The sequence below is a fragment of the Aythya fuligula genome, chromosome 9 (assembly GCF_009819795.1).
Source record: "Aythya fuligula isolate bAytFul2 chromosome 9, bAytFul2.pri, whole genome shotgun sequence".
Classification (NCBI taxonomy): Eukaryota; Metazoa; Chordata; class Aves; order Anseriformes; family Anatidae; genus Aythya; species Aythya fuligula.
Genome location: NC_045567.1, coordinates 2,088,390 through 2,109,784, shown reverse-complemented (window position 1 = coordinate 2,109,784; position 21,395 = coordinate 2,088,390). Strand labels below are relative to the sequence as shown.

The following is a 21,395-nucleotide window of genomic DNA, read 5'->3' as shown; positions in this document are numbered from 1 at the left end:
CCCAAATATTAAAGGAAAAATGTGTCCAAACATTTGTCAAATTCTCCTGAGCAGTAATACCTACTAGGAAAGCTAATCATTGAGCTAAGGGAAGGCATTTCATGAGCTGAAAATTAACTGGTATTGGGACTGATGCTTACTGCTTGCTTGGGAAATTAGGATTGACTGGAGAGTTTAAGCTCTGAAAGGCTGTTTATAAAATAAAAATATTGACAAGCCTTTCACGGTTCACTAAGGAGAACTCATGTCTGTTGGGATTATTCTGTCAGGGATGAGCTTGCTTGTGTTAAGTTCTTTACAATGCTCAAAAGTGGTTTTCTGTAAGATGTTGAAAAGGGCTATTTTGCATTTCACTCGAAGGAAGTAGGGGAAAGTAACTTTGCCTTTAGAAGTAGCTTCCAATCTTTAAAGTGGGTATTCTGTTTTTTCCTTTTCTTAAGTGCATAACAGATGTTTGTGTCCTGAGGATTCACTGAACTCATGAAAAAAAGAATTTTGAAAACATGTGTAGTGCTTATGTGCATCTGAAGTGACATGTATCTCGCTGCTTTTGTGTTGTACCCCAATACACCTAGCAGGTGGGACCTTACAGGTCTGCATTACTTGATGTCTGATAGCAAAATACAGACCAGCTTTCACAAGGGCAGACAGACCTATTGTACAGATCATTCAAAGCCCAGCACGGCACTTAGGTTGCTCAGCAAAAGGGGTGTGAATCACTCTTGGCTTCAATGCAATTAGTTTAGCAGCTTAAGTTATGTACAGGGTTAGTTGGTCTGGAGTTAGCCCTAGTATGGTTACTGAGGAAAAATGGGATCTTTTTAACACAGCAGTGTAGATGTTTGCTTCTAGTGGCCCCTGCTTTCAGCGAGGTTACTGAATGTTTCACTTCTCTGTGAAAGTTATCATTGTGACCTGATATTTTTAGAACAGCGTCTTTGGGGCTGGCTCTCCTATCTCCTATTTATATCCTGTATTCATTCTGCTGCTTCCAACCAAGCAAACCAGAGAGAGTTTGCTAAACACTCTCTGCAGCTCAATATAAAACTTCACTTGTTACTTCTGAAAACTGAAAGGTTTAGCAGTATTGCAGATTTCCGTCTCTACTAGCATGTTGGCCTTCAAACATACAGTCACTGTTTTGACAATATTTTACATCTCTCTTTTCCAAGTGGTGTTCTATCAGATTAACTTGGATAGGAAGAATAGCTTCACATTTATCATGTGTAACTTGAGGGTTCAGTCAAATGCAGTGAGATATTGAGTAGTTTAAATCTCTAGCATATGAACTGTAAATTAACATTAAAGGCCTTTCAACATCCATTGCTCTGTTTAAATGGTTGTGCAGAATTACTTGTTGCCAGTAATTTTTACTTGAATACAAATATATCATCTGTTTTAATGTTGTTTTAACTCTCTTAAACTGCATGTCACGAAAAGAATAACTTAAAATTAGGCAATGGCAAGGCTGAACAATGTAATGGATCATCAGGACTTTTATTGCCATTTAATACAAGTTTCAGGTTTGCTTGCAGCTCAAATTACATTTCCTAAAAGCCAATGGTATTTTGTTGCTGATCATAGTCCTGGAGGATAAAGCTCCATCTTGCTGGGACCACTGATTGAGCTTCTTGACAGACAGCATAAAAATCTGTCGTGAAGAAAGAACTCTCCTGTTACAAGAGATGACTTTCTTTACCAAGAGAAGTTTAGGCATACAGACACAACAGTGAGGGGAGTTCTCACTACCGACTCTTTTTTGAATAAACAGAACTTCAGACCCCAGAGCTCTCCATTTATCACATTTCTCACACGTGTGAGAGATTTGGACACAGAGACGACAAATCAAAAACCCCATAGAGTATACTGTGGGACGGATTGCAGAGCAGAATCTAAGAGCAGAACTCTTTTTGGGAAGAGTTTGTCATTTGCAGGTCATGTAGCAGTTGTGAAAAACAGCTTTGCATCTTCTTAATAACAGTTTATTGATTTGCTCTGTAAGCTGAGGACTGGGGTCCATGCTTCCCAAGGAATTTGGGAAGCTTGGTGGCAAGTACTCAGTACTTCTGAAGATTGCAACAGGATATCTTAGCTACTGAAATCAGGACTGTGCTAGTACCTGTCCATGATAATTTCTCATGGTGTTGCCACATATTTATCTCACTGAGGCATGTCTCTACCTGCTCTCCTGTTTCCTGTTGTCTTTACCACTTCCCACAATATGCTGCAGGATGTGCAGTACTAGGCAATAAAACCTTACTTTCTCACCCTTTCTCCTTCTCATGACCTACTATGCATCTTTTTTCCACAACGCAAAGCTGAACAAGGCAGGGAGTTGGAAATTCACTACTTTTTCTGAAAACTTTTCATGCCTGATTTATTTATTTTTTAAACCACAGGGGGACTGAGTTCCTTTGAAGTTACTTGTTTAGTGTTTGGGGGAAAATAAAATGCCAGTCTAAGCTTCTGATCTTTCATGATGGCATATCCAGTGGTCAAACTTATGCTTAAAGCAATTGTTCTAGAGCCACACTTTTCCAGGCTAATTAATTACTGGTTAAAAATGACTAAAGCTTGATTATATTGAAGCTTGTATTTCAGCTTCCATCTGTGGTGAAATCAAGATGTATTCAGCCTTATCTCTATTCATGGAGATGGCTTGATTTTTATTCTTACGGTTTACAAGTTCCTTGCTTATTGACTGTGCATTTGAGAATGACACTACTAAAAAAACTTGATTGGAAACATTATCATGCACTGTTAGTTCAAACTGTGGAGGTTAGGAAAGGTACACGTTGTGAGAACAATAGCCTGTCTCTGCCCCTGTATTTGCAGTACCTCCCTGGTACAAATGCTGATCTGCCCTAACGTGTGATAATAGTATGTGGCAGCTCATTGTGTATGTGATTGACCACTTGTTTAGTCAGTTTCTGCACTTATGCAAACAATCAATACTTTCATACCTAAATTCTCCTCTTGTTTTTATATCTAACTATCACTGACTTCACTACCAATGTGAAAGTGTGTGCCCAGAATAAGTACAGAAAGAGGTTTATCTTTGTTGCCAGTCTTAAGATATATTTTTTCCAGAGATATTTGATTAGAGACAACTTTTTCATTAAGGCAATGCAAAATAAAACAGATGATGTCTTAAAGTATACACTTAAAATTATTTTACAAACAACAATGCTGTTTTCAGCTTGTAAGTTTTGTGCTATGAAACTGTAATGACAAATGCCTTGTGGAATAATTGTTGTATGAACAGTGGTCATGCCCATTCAGTGAAGCAGTGTGTGTGTGTGGGGAGACAGCTGCTGATTTTACCAACTGGAATGCCTCCTGCTACTAATGTTTATTTTATAGTATCATGGTGTGACCCTATACAAACTATGCTATAAGGCATATTTAGAAAGCAGCTCCTGGACTGGTCCTCAGGAAAAGGTTACACTGTGAGCATGAAGGAACTTGACTGAGGTTCTGCAATGCATGTTAAGTATTGTTATATCATGTACTCTTCAGAAAAATCTTCTTCCTTTCCTGTATAAATTCAATAGGTACTACTAGAGTTTATGTTTACTTAACTAGTGATATCCCTGTCATGCTCGTGTGCTCACATGTATGCATCTCGTTCATCTTTTTTCCCTCCAAGTATTTTTTCTTTTTTGTACCAAGTGGAACATTCTCCACAGTGGTAGGATCTATTATTTCAGCATAATTTACTGGCTTAGTGGCTGGAGTCTTTATATTTGGGCGAAGGATGCAGCTTCAAATCCCTTCTAAGCAGAGGTAATGTTGTTTTGTACACTTTGGGTTATAGAAAATCTTGATGTGGGGAGTGCTTGGGAAAGCAGCACTTCTGATCATGCTTCATGCAAAAAACTATGCTACATGTAGTTCTTAAATGAATCAAAAGCTTGCATCTTGATGGGAGCCTCCCTGGAGTTTGTAATTAGCCGCTTAAATCTCACCACTCTCTGGGTCTTGAGACAATTCTACTTCTTAGCCATCTCCTACTAGGTGCCTCAAGCAGCTCATTTCTCTGTGCAGGCTTTTCTGGATCATTTGGGAGATGTTTTTGTCCTTTTAAAGACAGCCTAGGGAGCGTTGGGGCTATATATTTGCTAGGCAACAAGAGAACCCAAATTGGGTGCTTTAACTCTGAGTGTTGAGAAACAGATTTTTTTTTAATGTTTTTTTAAGATGGTACCTTAATGCTTTGAATGCAGGAAATGCTGTTAAATGCTTGCTTTTATTTCTAAAATCCTCTCCATTGTGTTGTGGATCTGTTCAGGAGCAGCTGTATAAAAACTGCTGAGAGCATGAGTATGTTAGAAAGATATTTCTTTCCATCCCGGCTGGTTAAAGATGCATTCAAAGGCCAGCGTACATGTGTGAGTGGCATGATACAGTCAAATGCAATGTGAGAAAACATGTGGCTGTAATGGGTTTACAGTGGGCTGGCAGTGCCTACCTTTTTGATGACAACTGCTACAGTTTAAAAAAAAAAAAAAAGACAAAACTGCATATTGTTGTAGTTATATAAGTGACGGTAAACTTTATGTAGAGGAACAGGAATTTACTCAGTAAGATATAAGATTTTTGTGCTTAGTACTCTTTCTAGTCTTTTGCTCATGTAATGTTCTTTCTTTGGTTTACTTTTTATTTACAATTTTAAATTACTGTTCATGCCAATGAATTTAGCTGATGTTGACATGATGTGTGTTCAAGCTGGAGTTCGTATGTTCCTAATCCAAGATCTCCTTCACAAATATCTTCCTTGCTTGTAGCCTGGGTGCAGCCTGTTCTCTCCTGTTTTGGCCCTAGTGTATGAGCAGAGGATTCGTAGTTTTCACTCAGTTCATCGTTATTTATGATATAACTGGTGTCCTCGTTCTTCAGTTGATCCTGTGTTTCAGACAAGGAAAAACATCAGTGGAAGAAGCTATATAGAGAAGGATTTTTAATAAAGCTTAAATGAAAAACAGGTCTGAAGCAATTCTACTTTGACTTTATCTGCCTTTTTTTTTTTTTTTTTTTTTTTTTTTAAGCTACTAATTTACCATGTTGATCTCATCTTGATGTTGATTAAAGCAAATAGTTGCTTATCATGGTCAGCTTTCAGGCTGTACTGGGGAACATAGTTTACCGTCCAGACCTAAGATAACTTCAGTACTTAGATACCACTGATGCCAGTGGAATGGGACAGCCAATACTTTCAGCATCTGACTGAATTATTTAAAATATTTCCCATATTTGAAGCTCACAAAATCTGTGGCTGTTCTTGAAAATGTAGCACTGTACCTTCTGAGATCCCTCCTCTACAATCCTGAAGAAATCCATATAATCCATATAATAATTGTATATATATATCATTAACTACTTACTCCGTATGCACTGGGGCTGGTCAGAAGTCTGGCAACAGGATTACACCATTCGGGTAATGTCGTTGTGAGAGGTGGACCAGCATGGGTTAAAATAGGTTTTAGGTATCTGTGAAGTTCGTTAAAGAATATCTCCCATATTGGTTATTGATACTAAGATGCTTCTGTATTATGCAAGGAAACTTCATTTCAAAGCTTACAGTAATTGTCTAGTTGAATGTAAACAAAGCAAACAGTTCTTTGCTAACCCGTTACTGTGTTGGTTCACCTTTCATTAGTTAGGATGACCTGTTCTGAAGGGCGCCAGAATGGCTGAAGGGTATGTCACAGGATACAGAAGTGGAGAAGGAATTCAAAGAGAAGAAATGCGCAGTAGATTATCCTGTTTGCTGTTCTCATCTGCTGATTGCTGTAAGAGTGATCTCTTATGCAATTGTAACAGGAAACACTTTCAGATGCAACTGTATCAGTTGGTTATGTAAGAATAGTAGTAAACATTTTCTTAAACATATACTCAACCTTTTGTAAGATCAGTGCATTTCTTCAATCAGCAAAGTATATTTCAAATAAAAAATTTCAAATATAAAGTGTCTTTGTTTCTGGGAGTGTACGTAAATTCTCAGCAATACCCTATTCTCAGCATTCAACACATTTTACACTTCATACATCAATGCTCCTTTATATAAAATTATGTAAATAAGTTAAGAACAGGCTTTATGCTGTTGTCTCACACCTGTCTTTCCTATCTTTTCATCCAAAAGGGCTTTATTGAGATAAAAGAAAAACCTGCTCATCTTAAGCAATTATATCATCCTTGTATCTGTCAATAATAGCTCTCCCAAGAGTTCTGCAAGTTGATTTATCTCCTCAGCTACTCGCAAAGTAATTTTTGGTGTTCTCTGGGAAGCAGGTCTGTCAGCTATTTGTGCTGCCAGGGAAAACTTGCTTTATTGATTATTGACCCTCTTTATTCTCCCTCCTGCCCCAGCTCTCGCACTCCCTCATTAAAGAGGAGAGTAACAAATGTAACTCTGAGGGGTTACTTGAGCTCTGCAGCAATATTGCAGGAATACTGAGTAAGTAGCAGTATATCTTCAACCTAGCCCAGCCAGTACCACCTTTTCTTTCATAACCGTCTGACATCACTGCTCCACATACTCTGTACAAACTCTGTCTGCTGAAGAAACTGTCACGTAAAACACCATTTATGCTCTCAGTTACAGACTGAAAGGCTAGATAATCTGCTCAGCTCTATGCTACTGCCACACAAGTTCTGTAGTCTGTTTTTGGTATGTGTATTTTTTTCTGTGGATTTTTTTAAAATTAAATTGTATCTATCAGAAGACCATGAATTTCTTCATGCAAGATTGTATGCTGAGCTAATGTGAAAAAAGGAATGAGTCCACTTCAAAAAAGATTTTAAGACTATATTAAAATCTGATTAAATTGATCTAGTGGAATTGACCAAGGTGGGAATCTCATGATCTAATTACATAGGGAAAGTTTAGGTTCTGAGCAAAACTAAATGAAATCTTTCCTGATCCAATCTTATTGGAAACCTCCAGGGAAAAAACCTTCAAAGTGCCAAGTAGTTGAGAACTATTATTAAAAAAGCAATGTATAGAAGCTATCAATATGAGTTTTCTGAAGTGCTTAGAAAAGGCAATAATGGAAGTAGGAGCCTAATTCTATGTTTTTAATCTTTTTTAATACTGGCTTTCTTATTACAAACTTGAATTGTTTGAACTGACTTGTCAGACCCCGCATGAAAAACAGAGGTTTGTAATGGAAGTTAAACTTGATTATTCTGTTTTCCATTATTCCTTCTAAAATAAGTAACTGAGAATGAATATTCCTCTACACTACCTCCTTAATCCAATCTCTTGGATCTCATGTATAAACAGTCTTATAACTTTATAATAAGCTTTATAGCCCTCGGTGAAATGTGTGTTCTCTTTACCTCCTATGTTATATACGGATGGCACACATGCTTTCAGGTAGCCCAGCACCATCACAGTGAAATGGGCAGACTACTTGGTTGGCACAAAAGTCTTCAGTGGAGGGATTTCTATTCTACCCTCCCCCAGTTGTGCATCCTCTAAGTTCCCTTCCCTTTTCTGCATTTGTTGTGAGCTGTCAATGTTTTTGCTTTGTAGTCTCTTCTGATACAGTTCAAGTTCAAGAAAACTGACTTCACTTTATTGTAATGCTTCTAAACCTGTAATAAATTTACTGCTTTGTTCCTTAGTTAACTAGTAATTATTCAGCCCACTAAGAACTTCACTTGCATGGGCCTATTTTTCATTGTTTTAATGACCTGTGCCACAAATGGTTCTTCTTTATTGTTGACACAGTTGCTTTATAGTATTGCAGACATAATCACGTTGTTCAGTGCAGCATGAAAGGGGAATTCTAATCCATGTATAATGCTGGCATTTCAAAAATATATCAGACATGGGTCTACAGCATTTTAAGGCTGGCAAAAAAATCTTATCACATTCCAGCTGGCCTGATTACATCTCCAGGGAAAAATAATTTAAATACGGTAATAGAAAAAGATGAATTTTGCACTAAGGCAGCTTTAAAAATTGGAAGAAACTAAGTGTAGAACTTAGCAGAACTCAGATATAACTGCCTAACCAAATCTATGTCTTCCTAATTCAGGGATGGGGAAAAGATAGCAGGAAGATATATCAATCAACCCACTCTCACTTGCATTTCAGTCCTCTATGGGCATAACAGGCTACCTGCGTGTCTCAGATACCATACAGTAAATTAAAGAATGTTATTTTTGGAGTGGTGGTATCTTGTAAGCTGGGAAACTGAGTTTGAAATGTTTGTGCATGTGTACTTACAGCATATAAATTTGTATACTTTGCTGGCATGTTAGCATGCCTTCACTTTTGAAGTAGGCCGTTAAATTTCCCATTGAATCCCTAATTTCCAGGCTTCTGCTCTCCGTTCATGTACCCACAAATCTTTACCCTGGGTCCCCTTATTGCTGTTTGAACATCCTGGCAACTGTTTTGGCAGTTCCATTCTGCAGTCCCTGCTCACCAGGCATAGTTCATTTCTTTTGTACTGCTATCAGACGGCATTTAAATCAGTGTTTACTCCTCTCCGTTTCAGTCTTTCTCACTTTAAATCATGAGACTTCCTCATCTAGAGGTAGATAACATCTCGGGCCAATGTAGCCTGAATGCAGATGGGTGGTTTGCTAGGGCTGGTGAAGCTGAACAAGTCAAATGGGCTGTTGGAGGATACAGCATACTCAAAAACAAGATCTTCAGAGTTTTGTTCTCAAGATTGAATAAGCTTGAGGGTATGAATAGCAAACTTTTTAACGGAAGTTTCACAATGGGATCTCGTTTATGCTGGACTTTCAAATCACCAGGATAGGATTTGAATTTTTTTCCGCCAAGTATAGATCACTTCAAAATAGTCTCATCAGGATTTTTAAGGGGAAAAATTTGGAATTGCTTGATTTTCGTTCCCTCTGTCTGCCTGAAACAAATGCATATTTCAGAAATTTTCCTCCTATATATTAAATGGCTCAGATTACCGTAATTTTTTAAACAAAACCTTCAAATGAGAGAGATCAGGTAATCCTTATGGCAAACGGTAAAACCAGTAACCATAAATTTAGGATTTCCATTATGCAGAAGATTTGGAGTTTTCAAAGTTTTTGATTCATGTCAGAACGGGAAAAAATAGAATCTCAATTTCTTTTGGTTAGTAAGTTTCAAATGACTATACTTTTGTTAAATTCATGTGTTCTGTCAAATTTTTGAGACTATTGGTAAATCGCTATCTTTTTTGACTTAATGGCATTAGTATATTCAAAGAGGAAAAAATACTATGGTTGTAACGCATCTGTTCTGGCTCTAGGACTTGCATTTTTCTTTTGCTTGAGGGTCAGAGTTCTACTCTAACTGTAATAGTTTTGTTAAATATATAACAGTAACTACTGTGCCCTCTCCTTCTGCATGCTTGACTGGAGCTTTTGAGAGAAAACTAATTTATATATAGTTTAAAGAAGAAAACAACAAAATCCCATGGGCAGGAAAGGTGGCCGCAGTTCTTAAATACATGTGGTAGCTCACCTTTACCTCCATAAAACACTGCATTAGGCTCAGAAGGTATTTTTTTACCTTTTATTTCATTGCATAATGGTGGTTCTGTAATTCAAGGTAATTCCATCCTTCCCAAAGGCAAATACTTTTATACTACAATATTTAGTATTAAAAAGCCCTGAAGTACAGAAATTCTTGTGATACTAGTCAAAATTACATCTAGTGATTTTTCCAGAGATTACTTTCCTATAGCAGGTAGGCTGTATCATAAGTACATGTTTGTTAAAACTATGTCCTTAAATATTCCATTGCCTGGTGTTACTTTTCTGCTGTGCACATACATCTCTAGAGGCGAATGTTGCCACACCCAGAATCTTTCCTTTGTGCAACTCTTCGAAAGATTCTTGAGGATCGTGGCTTTTATTTAGTGAATACTTCTACTTAAATTGGAGTTTGTAAATTAGTTATGTCATGAGTTTTTGTTATTTCTCATTTTTATATATATGAAGAAATGTATAAAAGTTAACACAGAAAGTTAACACAGAAAAGATATAATTTCTGTTCATTCCATGTTTTTCACAGTAAGGACAAATGATATCTTGGTCCTTGCAGAGCTGCAGTTTTCAAGAGTGATTTTGATACTAGCTGTGTCATAGTCTAACAAGCAAACACTTCCGTTTTGGTCATGCTTGAGTAGCAGCAGGCAAACCACTGAACTTTAGATTATCTGCCTAAATTTTGTACATGGCTAACTGCTGTTTATAGCTGACCGAGATTATTTGGTAATCTTCATGCAACAGTTTGTGTGTGTGACTGAGCTGGTGGGGCACAGAGACATCTCCAAGTCTTAAATGCATGCCCAGCAGATTAAGGGGGAACTTCACAGAATCACAGAATCACAGCATTTCTAGGTTGGAAGAGACCTCAAGATCATCAAGTCCAACCTCTGACCAAACACTAACAGTCCCCACTAAACCATATCCCTAAGCTCTACATCTAAACGTCTTTTAAAGACTTCCAGGGATGGTGACTCCACCACTTCCCTGGGCAGCCCGTTCCAATGTCTAACAACCCTTTTGGTAAAGAAGTCCTTCCTAAGATCCAGCCTAAAACTCCCCTGGCACAACTTAAGCCCATTCCCCCTCGTCCTGTCACCAGGCACGTGGGAGAACAGACCAACCCCCACCTCACTACAGCCTCCTTTGAGGTACCTGTAGAGAGCGATAAGGTCGCCCCTGAGCCTCCTCTTCTCCAGGCTGAACAAGCCCAGCTCCCTCAGCCGCTCCTCGTAGGACTTGTTCTCCAGGCCCCTCACCAGCTTCATCGCCCTTCTCTGCACCTGCTCAAGCACCTCGATGTCCTTCTTGTAGCAAGGGGCCTAAAACTGAACACAGTACTTGAGGTGTGGCCTCACCGGAGCCGAGTACAGGGGGACAATCACCTCCCTAGCCCTGCTGGTCACACTGTTTCTTATACAAGCCAGGATGCTGTTGGCCTTCTTGGCCACCTGAGCACACTGCTGGCTCATATTCAGCCGACTATCAACCAATACTCCCAGGTCCTTCTCCTATGGGCAGCTCTCCAACCACTCATCTCCCAGCCTGTAGCTCTGCTTGGGGTTATTGCGCCCCAGGTGCAGGACCCGGCACTTGGCCTTGTTGAACTTCATGCAGATGACCTCAGCCCATCGGTGCAGCCTATCCAGATCCTCCTAAGGAGGATCTGGATTCCTAAGGGCGAATGATCTTTGCTCACATACCAGGGGATTTTCTTCTGAGGATGGAGAGCTATCAGTGTACAGCAGTTGAAAAAGGCAGGGCATGATTATATAGGATTTAATCATTAGAATAACAAGTATCTTTTTGAAAAGAGCATGAGATCTACAGTGATTTAACATCCAAAGATAACTTGATCTGCATTGTGGAGAAAGCTAAGAAGTGACTAAATCTAGCATAAGTGATATTGGAATTTATCTTTGATATTGGTGAATAGTGCTCTGCTTCTTTGACTTTTTTTTTTTTTTTTTTTTTTTAAATCCTCTCCCTAAATCCCACTACTGTTTTAATTTGAAATACTAAACTCAGGATAAATGGAATTGTACTGTAGTCCTGGGAAGCTTAAATTATTGGGTATATTTGAATGATTTCTAGACCCATTCTCTCTGTCATGTCTGAGAGCAGTGAGAGTGGGTGAAAATCAAGGGTAATAAAAACTAGTTTAATGCATTCTCACAGAAAACTGTCTGACTGTAAAGTTCCAGAATCAGATGTAGTGTCAGACCCAAAGAATGAACTCTGGCTTTGATGCAGAGTATGGCTAAAAGTTGGAAGCTTTCAAATTTGGAATCACTGTAGAGATATGTGCAAGGTGGAAGTAGTTAGCTGAATTGATCTTAGCTGGGTCTTTCTATAGATAAGTAGCTGCAGACTGGGAAGTAGCTTGTTCTCTAGTAGGCACTGAGTAAAATGTCTGGGATACTTGCACATGATGGGTTTTTTGTTTTGAACTCACTGAAGAGGAGAGGAAAATTCAGGCATCTTACTCAAGTTATTTGAAGCCTATTATATTTGAAGCCTATTATATTCCAAATTTAACATCTCAATGCAAGGAAAATCAGAGACATAAATGGAGGCTTGCTTATATAATTGATGTGTGGGTAATGCAGCTAATCCTGGAAACAGGATAGGGCATGTGGAAGGACAGAATGTTACTCAAATAAGATTCAACAGGAATACGTGAACAGACACTAATGTCAGGCAAATTAACTATAGAAAGAGGATGCAGACTGAGGTAGCTAAAGAGAAGAACAAAAAACCTCTCTCAAGTCAGTTGCATAATAAAAACAAGGACATAACTATCTATCTAACAATAACCCTTCTGATCAAAATACAACCAAATAAAAAGAAATTGCCTTCCCCAATAGGTCTGCATGGGAGTCATCTACATACACAACAAAGAGTTAAGTCTGTGCTGTGCTAGTGACATCAATCGCATAATTCATTGTGGAAAAGTATACAGTGAAGTTACAGAGGGTAGCTTTCAGCAGGATATTGCATAAGGGGATGCAAAGGAAATGTTCATTATTAAGGCAAATGTATAAAAGCAAATTGCTTTGTGTTCTCAGAGCTGCATACAATGGTAAAGAAAAAAGTTAGGAACAGTAAGATAAAAGTGTATCTTCCTGGCTACAGTGCAGGATAAATAAAAGGTATTAATAACATCCGTGTGACTTTTCACAAAAAAAAAAAAAGTGATTCAAAACTGGCATCATTGGTAGGTTCCATGTCCCTCATCATCGGACACCTAATAGCAGGATATTTGAAAGAAAACTAATCTACCCATCTTACATTTTCATCAGTAAAGAGAAATGGGCAAATCCCAAGGCAGTTTCATCCTGCAGTGCCTAAGTTAATTGGAAAGAATTGCAACTAGGATGAGTTTCTTTCCCTTTTTTGACTATAAAAATCTGAACTAATAGATTAGACTTAAATGGCTAATAATTAGGTGTCTAAAGTTTGATGAAATGAATCTCACTTCAGGATTTAGGAAATTAAAAATCCTGAGGCAAAATACATGAAACCAAACACAATATCCTCCATACCAGAGAAACTAAGAGAGTTTGAAAGGCATCCTTTTGTTTTTAATTAGGAAATAATGTATTAAAAGCAGTGTATGCATATTAGAAGAACAAAGGTGAAATACAGATTTCTGAAATAAATTTAATGTCAAAGCCACAAGCAGAAATCAAGACTTTAAAATCATTAAGCTTGGGAAAACCTAAATGATAATGGTATGCACAGACAGATATTTCACCTCAAAATATTAAATAAATAAAGCCTGGCACATTGGAAGGCATAGAAAATCGCATAATATTTTAAAAACTTGCATGCCCATAGCTTGGCAACAGAATGCGTGCTGTGTGCAGTAATTCACCATATAGAAAAGGAGCTTCTGATAGTGGTACATTTTCAGTGTGGTTACAAAGCTGGAGGTGTCGTTGGCTTGGGTAAGCTAAACTGTATTGTTAGAAAAGATGAACAGTGGTGTGACCTAGCAACGCGTAGATCCTTAAGGCCTTAAAAAGACTGATGCCAGCTGCCTCAAATGAGATCACTTTCAAGCTCTTCATATAAAGCATGTCCATTGTAACAAAGTGCAGGCCCGGTATTGGCAGAGGAAATGGCTGCAGAAGAGCAAGTTAGCAGGGATTTCTACACTCTGTGGAAGACTGTTTCACATGGGCATCTTTGTTCTCACCATCTGCTCAAGAAATAATCCAGAAAATAGATGTGTAAAGAATGAGTACTGGCAGCATTCACAGATACTGCTAACAACCATCTAATACTTGTGGTCCCACTGATCTAATCAATTGCAAGATGCAGGGACAGTAAATCCCCAGATTAAACAGTGAAGTTTAATCAAGTGAGTTACTTCAATCACATTTTAGAGAAAAGATCTGATCTGAATATAGTGGAAGCTATAAAGCTTTTAAAAACCTCTCACCAAGAAGTTATATCGGGTAAAATGAACCCACATCTACTAAGATTGGTACTGGGGATAGCACTGACTGTGGTGCCTCTGCCCTGGGAGAGGAGAGCTGGGGAGCCAGGAGGCTGGTGGAAGTGGGAATGGCTAGCAGGAGAGTCCTGTGAACAATACTTTCCAAACGTGACTGGTGTCATTCAGCTCAAACTAAAATACTGCAATGAAAACAAAGCTGTAAAATGGCAGCCAGAACTTTGCAAACAGCAGCTAGAGTAATATGCTTGCTAAAGCCTTCTGGTGACATGGATTGAGAGCTGAAGTGCACCAAATTTATGCTTGAATAGGAAAATAATTATTCGGCATTTTTTCAGGAAGTTGGGTATTTCATCACTATAGATATAGCTGTACAATTGCAGTTAAAATGGTTCACAGGCCTGTGGAGACAGTTTTTGATAAATCTCTGGCTTCTGCTTTGCCAAGAATCAGAGAATGATCCCAGTTACAAAGGTGCAACTTGAGATGGAAATATGAACCTCCCCTAAGAGAAAATCATTAAAAAAAACTTTCCTTGCAGTTTTGAACAATGAGCTATAAATGTGGAGAACGGCTTATGGGAACAGAGCATCTTATATTCTGATACTTGATTGTGTTTGTAGATGTTAGCAAAAACAAAGAAAAAAATTGCTGATTCATTGCAGTTTTTAGAAAGAAAAAAATGGGGTGTGTAAACAAACAGGGTCTTTTTCTTTATCAGAACCTTGTGGAGTAAAGAAGAGTAAATAAGGAGATGGGTATCATCCTGGGAGGGAAGAAAACGGTCACTCCAAAGAAAATGAAAGTTCTGGAAGTTTTTAGAAAGCTGTGTTGGTACAGTAGTGAACTATAGACTGGAGAGCTGTTCTCTTGGCCCAATATGAATCTATTAAAAGCCCTGTGATTAGAGGTTTGTGTATATCCCTACTAAATATAAAAGCAGAGCACCAAGGTGACATGTGCTGAGTGAAGACCATGGCAAAGCTGACAGCAGAGAATTATGTATGATGCACTCACAAAATGATGATATTTATACTCTCATTTATATACTCATTTATACACTTGCTCATTTATACACTTGCTCATTTATACACTTGTGGGAAACAAGACTTGCTCCAGATAATGAAGCAGATTCAAAGCCCATGTAACAAGATCAGGGCACATTTTAAGACTTTTCTTGGAATAATGTTCTGCTTTCTAGTATAACATATTGTGCTTATGGACACTTAGGTAATGACTAAGAGAGATGCTGGGAATGCCAATAAAAAAAAAAGTCTTTTAATCTCACTGAGCTGCTGAGAGCAGGATAGCCTCTGTAAAGACTTGTTAATAGGAAGCTTGTTTAGTTTAATATATCCTCTGAGAATCTCTAGTCCTATGAGCAGATTGGTATGAAGATTATACCTGCAGATTCTTTTGTAGCTCTTTCCAATGTGCAACCCATGTTATGTGTGCAATTAGCTAGCTGGATGAAGTTGAAAGTCTCTAATGTGTGTGTGTGGTTTTTTTTTTTTTATTATTTAAAAACAAAAACAAAAAACAAACAAACAAAAAACCACCACCACCACCACCACCAACAAAAACAAACAAACAAACAAAAAACAAAAAACAAAAACCAAACACATTAAGAAGTAGAAGTGTCAGTGTTTGAGGAACGAAAGACACTGCATGGGAATAGTCTTCACTATAACCCATATAAAGCAGCCTTCTGACAAGTCAGATCTTTGCTTTTGAAAATATATTTTAAAATAGAGAAAGACCAGCTAGAGAATGCTCATGACATAACGTTCCTGAAGAGGTATGGGAATATTGCAACAAAGAACAACTGAGGATAATGAGTTATGTTAGAGATCCTAGCAACAGGAAGATGTGTACTGAACAAAGGACAATAGGATAATAGCAATTTTTATACTGCTTGGAGCAAAACAAGTTTGAGGTATTTATCCTAATTTTACAGCTTAAAATTCTAAATAGGTAACAGGAAATATTTTGTTTAGGAATAGTGGCAGATTACAATAACAGTACAGGGAATCCATATTACAAGAACTCATACTGCCTTTTGATCGGCAGAGAAGTTGATTGAAATATAAAAACAAATAGAAAAACTGTCACTATATTTCTGGTTGGGATAGGTGATCTCACAGCTCCTATTAGATTAGCAGGCTAGTCTGGAGTGGGGATGACCAAACTCTGTCTTTGCAGAAAAGAGCTTCCGGGGAGGCTGTGAAAGGTACAGAACAGGATGGTCACTGGGAACAGTGTGCTGTGATGGGGGGACTTGTCACTCACTGTGACAAGTGACTTTTTATGGCCTGGTTGCAAATGTAGCTGGACAAAGTTGGGAAAACTGGATGACTTTTGCTTGAATAAAGCAAAACATAGTTTTGCAAAGATGTGGTATTCCAGACAAGAAACTGCAATGAGAATTTATAAGCATTTCTACTATTTTTCCACATTTTTAAAGGAACGTGGAGATGTAGTGAAATGAAAAGACACTCACTTTCAGGCAAACCTGACCTATAGTTTTATAGCAGGTATTCAACTTGTAGCAATCATTGTTTGAAGAAATCATGGACCCTGTGATAAAAGGATGTGTGATCTGGATACTGTAACACTTATTGCTGTGTGAACCAAGACAATAGAGGGTACCAGACCCTAGGCCTCTTGCAAGGCAAGGAAATTGTCCCCTTTTTGCTCTACATCCTACAAGGAGTACTTGGAGGAGTTTATTTTTTCTACCTAGTGCTGGAACTTCAGCATGATGGTACATGCTCCTGCCACAGTAGGAGAAAATCTGCATCCTTGTAATGTTGTCACTGCTGTATTTGGCTAAAGGATGCTAAATGCTTTTGTAATCCTTTTTAATGGATAACTGATGTGTTAATAGAGATGTTGCAGGTATTAGGCACCAGCTTGCCTACCTCATGGCTCACAGATCATTACATTTCCAGTGAAAGGTTCTGGAGACAGTTATGAAAGATATTTTTGTTTTAATTTGGCATCTTTCCCTTCTGTTTATTGGTGCAATACACTATGCACATGTACCAATGCCGGCACTGACCCAAATGCAGACAATAATAGAGAAGGGGAAAAGTACAGCATAGCATGAATGAGCATGAGGCTTTCTCATTCTCAGTGTTTCATTACAGATGGAGAGGTCAGCTATTGGGGTTTCAGCCATGAGTGGCTTGTAATACAAAAGGCAGCTATATGCTGCATGAACAAGTATGGCTGTTCTGGGAATGTGATTTGTTTAAGAAATATTCATGGAGATCACTGCTCTTTTCTTTTCCCCTCTCTGACAGAACTCCTGTGCTCAACTCCTAATCCAGATCTGATTTCAAAACTGTTTGCTGACAGATTTCACTCTAATGGCTCATTTCCAAACGCCTTAATATCTTAATGGATTTAGACCTAGATGAGTATTCCAAAAGCCTAACTCTTTGAGAACTCCTGCTTGGTTTTTCTTTCCTAACCAGTTGTTCCCCCTCAAAAATACCTATGTAGTCTTTTTTTTTTTTTTTCTTTCTTCTTTTTTCTTTTTTCTTTTTGAGAGACGTGACTTGGGATAATTCAGTTAACTGGTAATTTAGTTAACAGAATTGTTTCTGGATGATAGCATTTAGATAGTTAAGTACACTGATCTCTTTTTACCCCTGTCAACGTAAGAAGGGATTTGGTCTCTTGAAGGCACTTGGCTTCTCCAGGTCCTTCCTCCCCCTGGTACTGCTCTGCTGTGGAAAGGAGGCTAAACGTGGCTCTGTCTCCTCTGGGGCTTCCTCTTTCAGGAATTAATTATGTTAGCAGCCTTGCTTGCTTATGTTCCTGAGTGTCTGTGATTGCTAAGACCTGGCTGATATCAAAGTGATTTTTAAGCCTGTGACATCATGGACAGTCTGGCCCTATAAGTAACTGACCTTCTGTTACGAATGGTATGGTTTGAGCTAATTCAGTGAAAACCTTAGTGTTCTAGTGCAGAAGACAAAGATCAAGCAAAGAACTGAAATCTTGTCAGGAACTGCATTTCTCAGTATGAAATAGCTCTGAGCAGCAAGAAGTACAGTGTGCCTACAGCTCTCCATATGAGCTAAGGCAAAGACCAGAGTCACAGAGTTGCAAGAGTCCTGTAAGGTCTTTGGAAGTGATAATCTGATAAAAACATAGGTTAGTTTGATTTACCTTTCTAACTGAGGCAGTGTTGCATGTACGTGTGGTCTAAGGACAGAATTACTCATGTTGAACTACTATAATTCTATTCTTGTCTAGAGCTTTGCCATAAAAAAAAAAAAAGCTTTTGGCATCTTTTGGCATGCCAAAGTGTGACTTAGGTCACATAGTTCTCCAAGCCCCTGTTGAACTCAAGCATTCAATAATGCCACTGACATGATTGGCAAGGCTTTGCAGCACTCTGGCATTATTTTATTTTTTATATCTATATATATCTTGAGATAAACTAGATTTGTATACCTTGATATATCTGTAAGTAGTGTCTTGATATATATATTTTGATATGGAGTACTATATACATGAGATTTTCTTGTTAATCCTATTTGAAGGTCACCAATTATTTATTAGGAAGATTGTAGACTTTATTTTTTAAGGCAGAATCCAGTTTGTTACTTTTTACCAAAAAAAAAAAAAAAAGGAAAAAAAAAAGAACAGGAATTGTAAAAAAAAAAAATAATAAAAATAATCAATCAAACAAACAAACAAACTTGGGAACTTAAAATATACTGCTAAGCTCACTGGATGTCTTAGCAGCAGTCATAGTTTTGATCAGTTAATGTATTTTACATAAGGTTGCAGTATAGAAAAGGTTGGCATCAAGGTACTGTCTGAAAAGATTTAGAGCTGGCAGTGCTCTAGCAGGAAATGAGCTGGCTGAAAGGTCAAATTCTCCTAGGAAAAAATGAAAAATAGGAAAGAAAGGCTCAAATAAATGCACTTGGCTTTGTCTGCAACTTGTATTTGCACTAGACACCTAAACTTTAAAGAAATGATTTTAAACTAGACAACACCTACTTTCAACCTCCTTACTGTGGAATCTGGGGGCTAAGTATAAAACAGGCCTAATATTGAAAGTTGTTCTAAAATTACATATTAAAAACAAAAGGACCTGCCCAGGTCTTGTGAATCATAATTTAAAGTTGCATTACATAAATTTTTAAAACAACCTCTTAGTCCCTCATGCTTGGTACGAGAAACTTCTCCATAATGTAAATGTAGACCTTGCAGATGGACAGCTTTAGACTCTGTATTTAGAAATTTCCCTCTGTAGCTTTCAAGGAAGAGTATAAATGTGGTGTGGTGACAATAGCTGCATTTAACCTACTCATAAGGTTGTAGAGATTGGTTTATATAGGAAATAGATCTTGTTAGACAAATCTAATTTTATCCTTGGATGAAATTACAAGTTTGATTGATAAAAATGATCTGCATTTAATAAACTGTGAAAGGCATTTGAAATGACACTATGATTAAAATTAGCTCTTTAAAGTATCAATAAGACATGCATTAAATTGATTAAGAACTGGCTGATTGATAGACTTGAAGCAGTAATTGCCAGAAGAGAACTGCTATGGATTGGTGAGTGTTTTAAAGTTTTCAGTGCTTGGTAAAAAATGTGATATTCAGCAACTTCACCATTGTTAGTGGTGATGGTGTGTGGTTTGATGATGTAGATTAAATTATGATAAAGACAGAGCAGTTATGTAAACACACCTTGATTACTTGGTAAGCTGGTCTCATTTGGATATATTTCCTTTAGTTGCAATCCTGAAAACAAACAAGCAAGAAGGGCCAAATGTACCTGCAGTGATTGCGGATTGTAAGCTTTTCATGAGCTCCAAAAGGGGAAAAAAAAAAAAGAAAAAAAAAAAGGCAATGCATTTGAACAGTGAGTTGTGAGTAAAACTAGTGTCAATACTTCTGTACAAAACACTAGAGAGACCAGTGCTGGAATACCATGCCTGGTGTAAGTGGCTTCAGAAGGTTCAGAGGATATCAGAAAGAGATCCTTCATTCTGCCCTAGAGGTATTAAAATTAAGTGAGAAGTTAAAATAGTGAGTTAATGAACTCTTTAAGTATCATTACATGAAAAAACAACTGTTATTGGAACGTTTTTCAGTAAAATAAAGCAGGGTGATAAACTCAATCTGTTATAAAAGGAAAAAAAAAAATGTTTTAACAACAACTAACCTGTAGAAAACATTCCTAAGGGAAGTAATAAACTTTCCACTGCTGATTTTCTTCTGATCAGAAATGGATATGGTCCTGGTACCTGTAATACTTGAGCTATTCCTGGGATCAATACAGGATGAAATTTGTATCTATGATGTCTAAGAGGTGAGACTGGATAATGTAAAGACCCCTTGTGGACTAAAATTTGTGCTTTATGAATTTAATTAGTTAACACTTTAGAAGTTCTTTGACACTAGGAGAATCATAAAGGGATTTTTTTATTTTTTATTTTTATTTTTTTTTGGTATTTTCTTCCTCTCCTATGTGCCTAGTTGCCCCAAGTTATGTCTGTGTGACTTCACTTGCTAATCCTTGTCTTTCTAGCTTAGTTCTGCTTCATTTAGCTTGGTAACATTCTGTGCAAGCACATCATCAAAGATCCTCTTTGTTCTCTACCAGTGGAATAAATATTTCATCATTGTTGTGTGTGAACCTGTAGGTCTTGAATGAGCTTGACAAATTTGTATTTTCTTTGTACTCAATTATAATCATTGACTTGAGGTTTGTCAACAACATAATGCAGGGGATACTTAGCTCATTTGGCATCTTGAGGACTCTATGTAAGAGACTTAGATTTAAAATCATCCTTTTTTTTTTTTTTTTTTTTTTTTTTTTTTTAACTTCTGCTTCCAACATATATGAAAGCAATTACAGGAGTGGACTATTCTCTCTTACGTGATCTGGAGATATTTTTTACAGTATCAAATACCTCATGGATGTTGACACCAGTTCAAAGCAGTGTCCAGCTCTGCAGAACTGTTACTAATATGCTGTGGCAAGATACTTGTGGTGCATAGGGAAAGCACTGTCCCAGTCAGCATGTGATTAGTGATGGGCAACTTTAAGAGGGTCAAATGTTTTTGCTGCAGTTGTCACGAACAACAGATGTCCCAGACAAATGATGCCTTCAGTACTGTCATAGAAGCTGACTTAAAGCTATATGTTAACTAGAATCATTCTTCAGGAGCATCGTGATGCCAAATGCCTGATGCTAAACAATATCAGAATTACTAGGTTGCTGTAGTATCTATAATCCTGGCTTTGTGCATGGCCCTCTATCACTCTGGCTAGCTTGGACAATCCTCTCTCCATTCTACATCATTCTTCAGTCCTGTGCTACCCAGTCCTGAGAGAGTGAGTATGTGGGCCAAGGAAAACAGGGGCAAAGAAGGAAGGGAGCTG

General features: G+C 37.8%; 1 protein-coding gene across 1 annotated transcript in view; it reads right to left on the bottom strand.

Annotated features, from left to right (window-relative positions):
- Window positions 1-1,478: 1,478 nt before the first annotated feature.
- SLC9A9 (solute carrier family 9 member A9) overlaps window positions 1,479-21,395 on the bottom strand; it is a 217,796-nt gene continuing 197,879 nt past the window's right edge. The window contains 2 exon segments of the mRNA XM_032193572.1: window positions 1,479-4,905; window positions 5,385-5,490. Of these exon segments, the coding sequence (XP_032049463.1) occupies window positions 4,684-4,905; window positions 5,385-5,490 (328 nt within the window). The 3' untranslated portion in view covers window positions 1,479-4,683.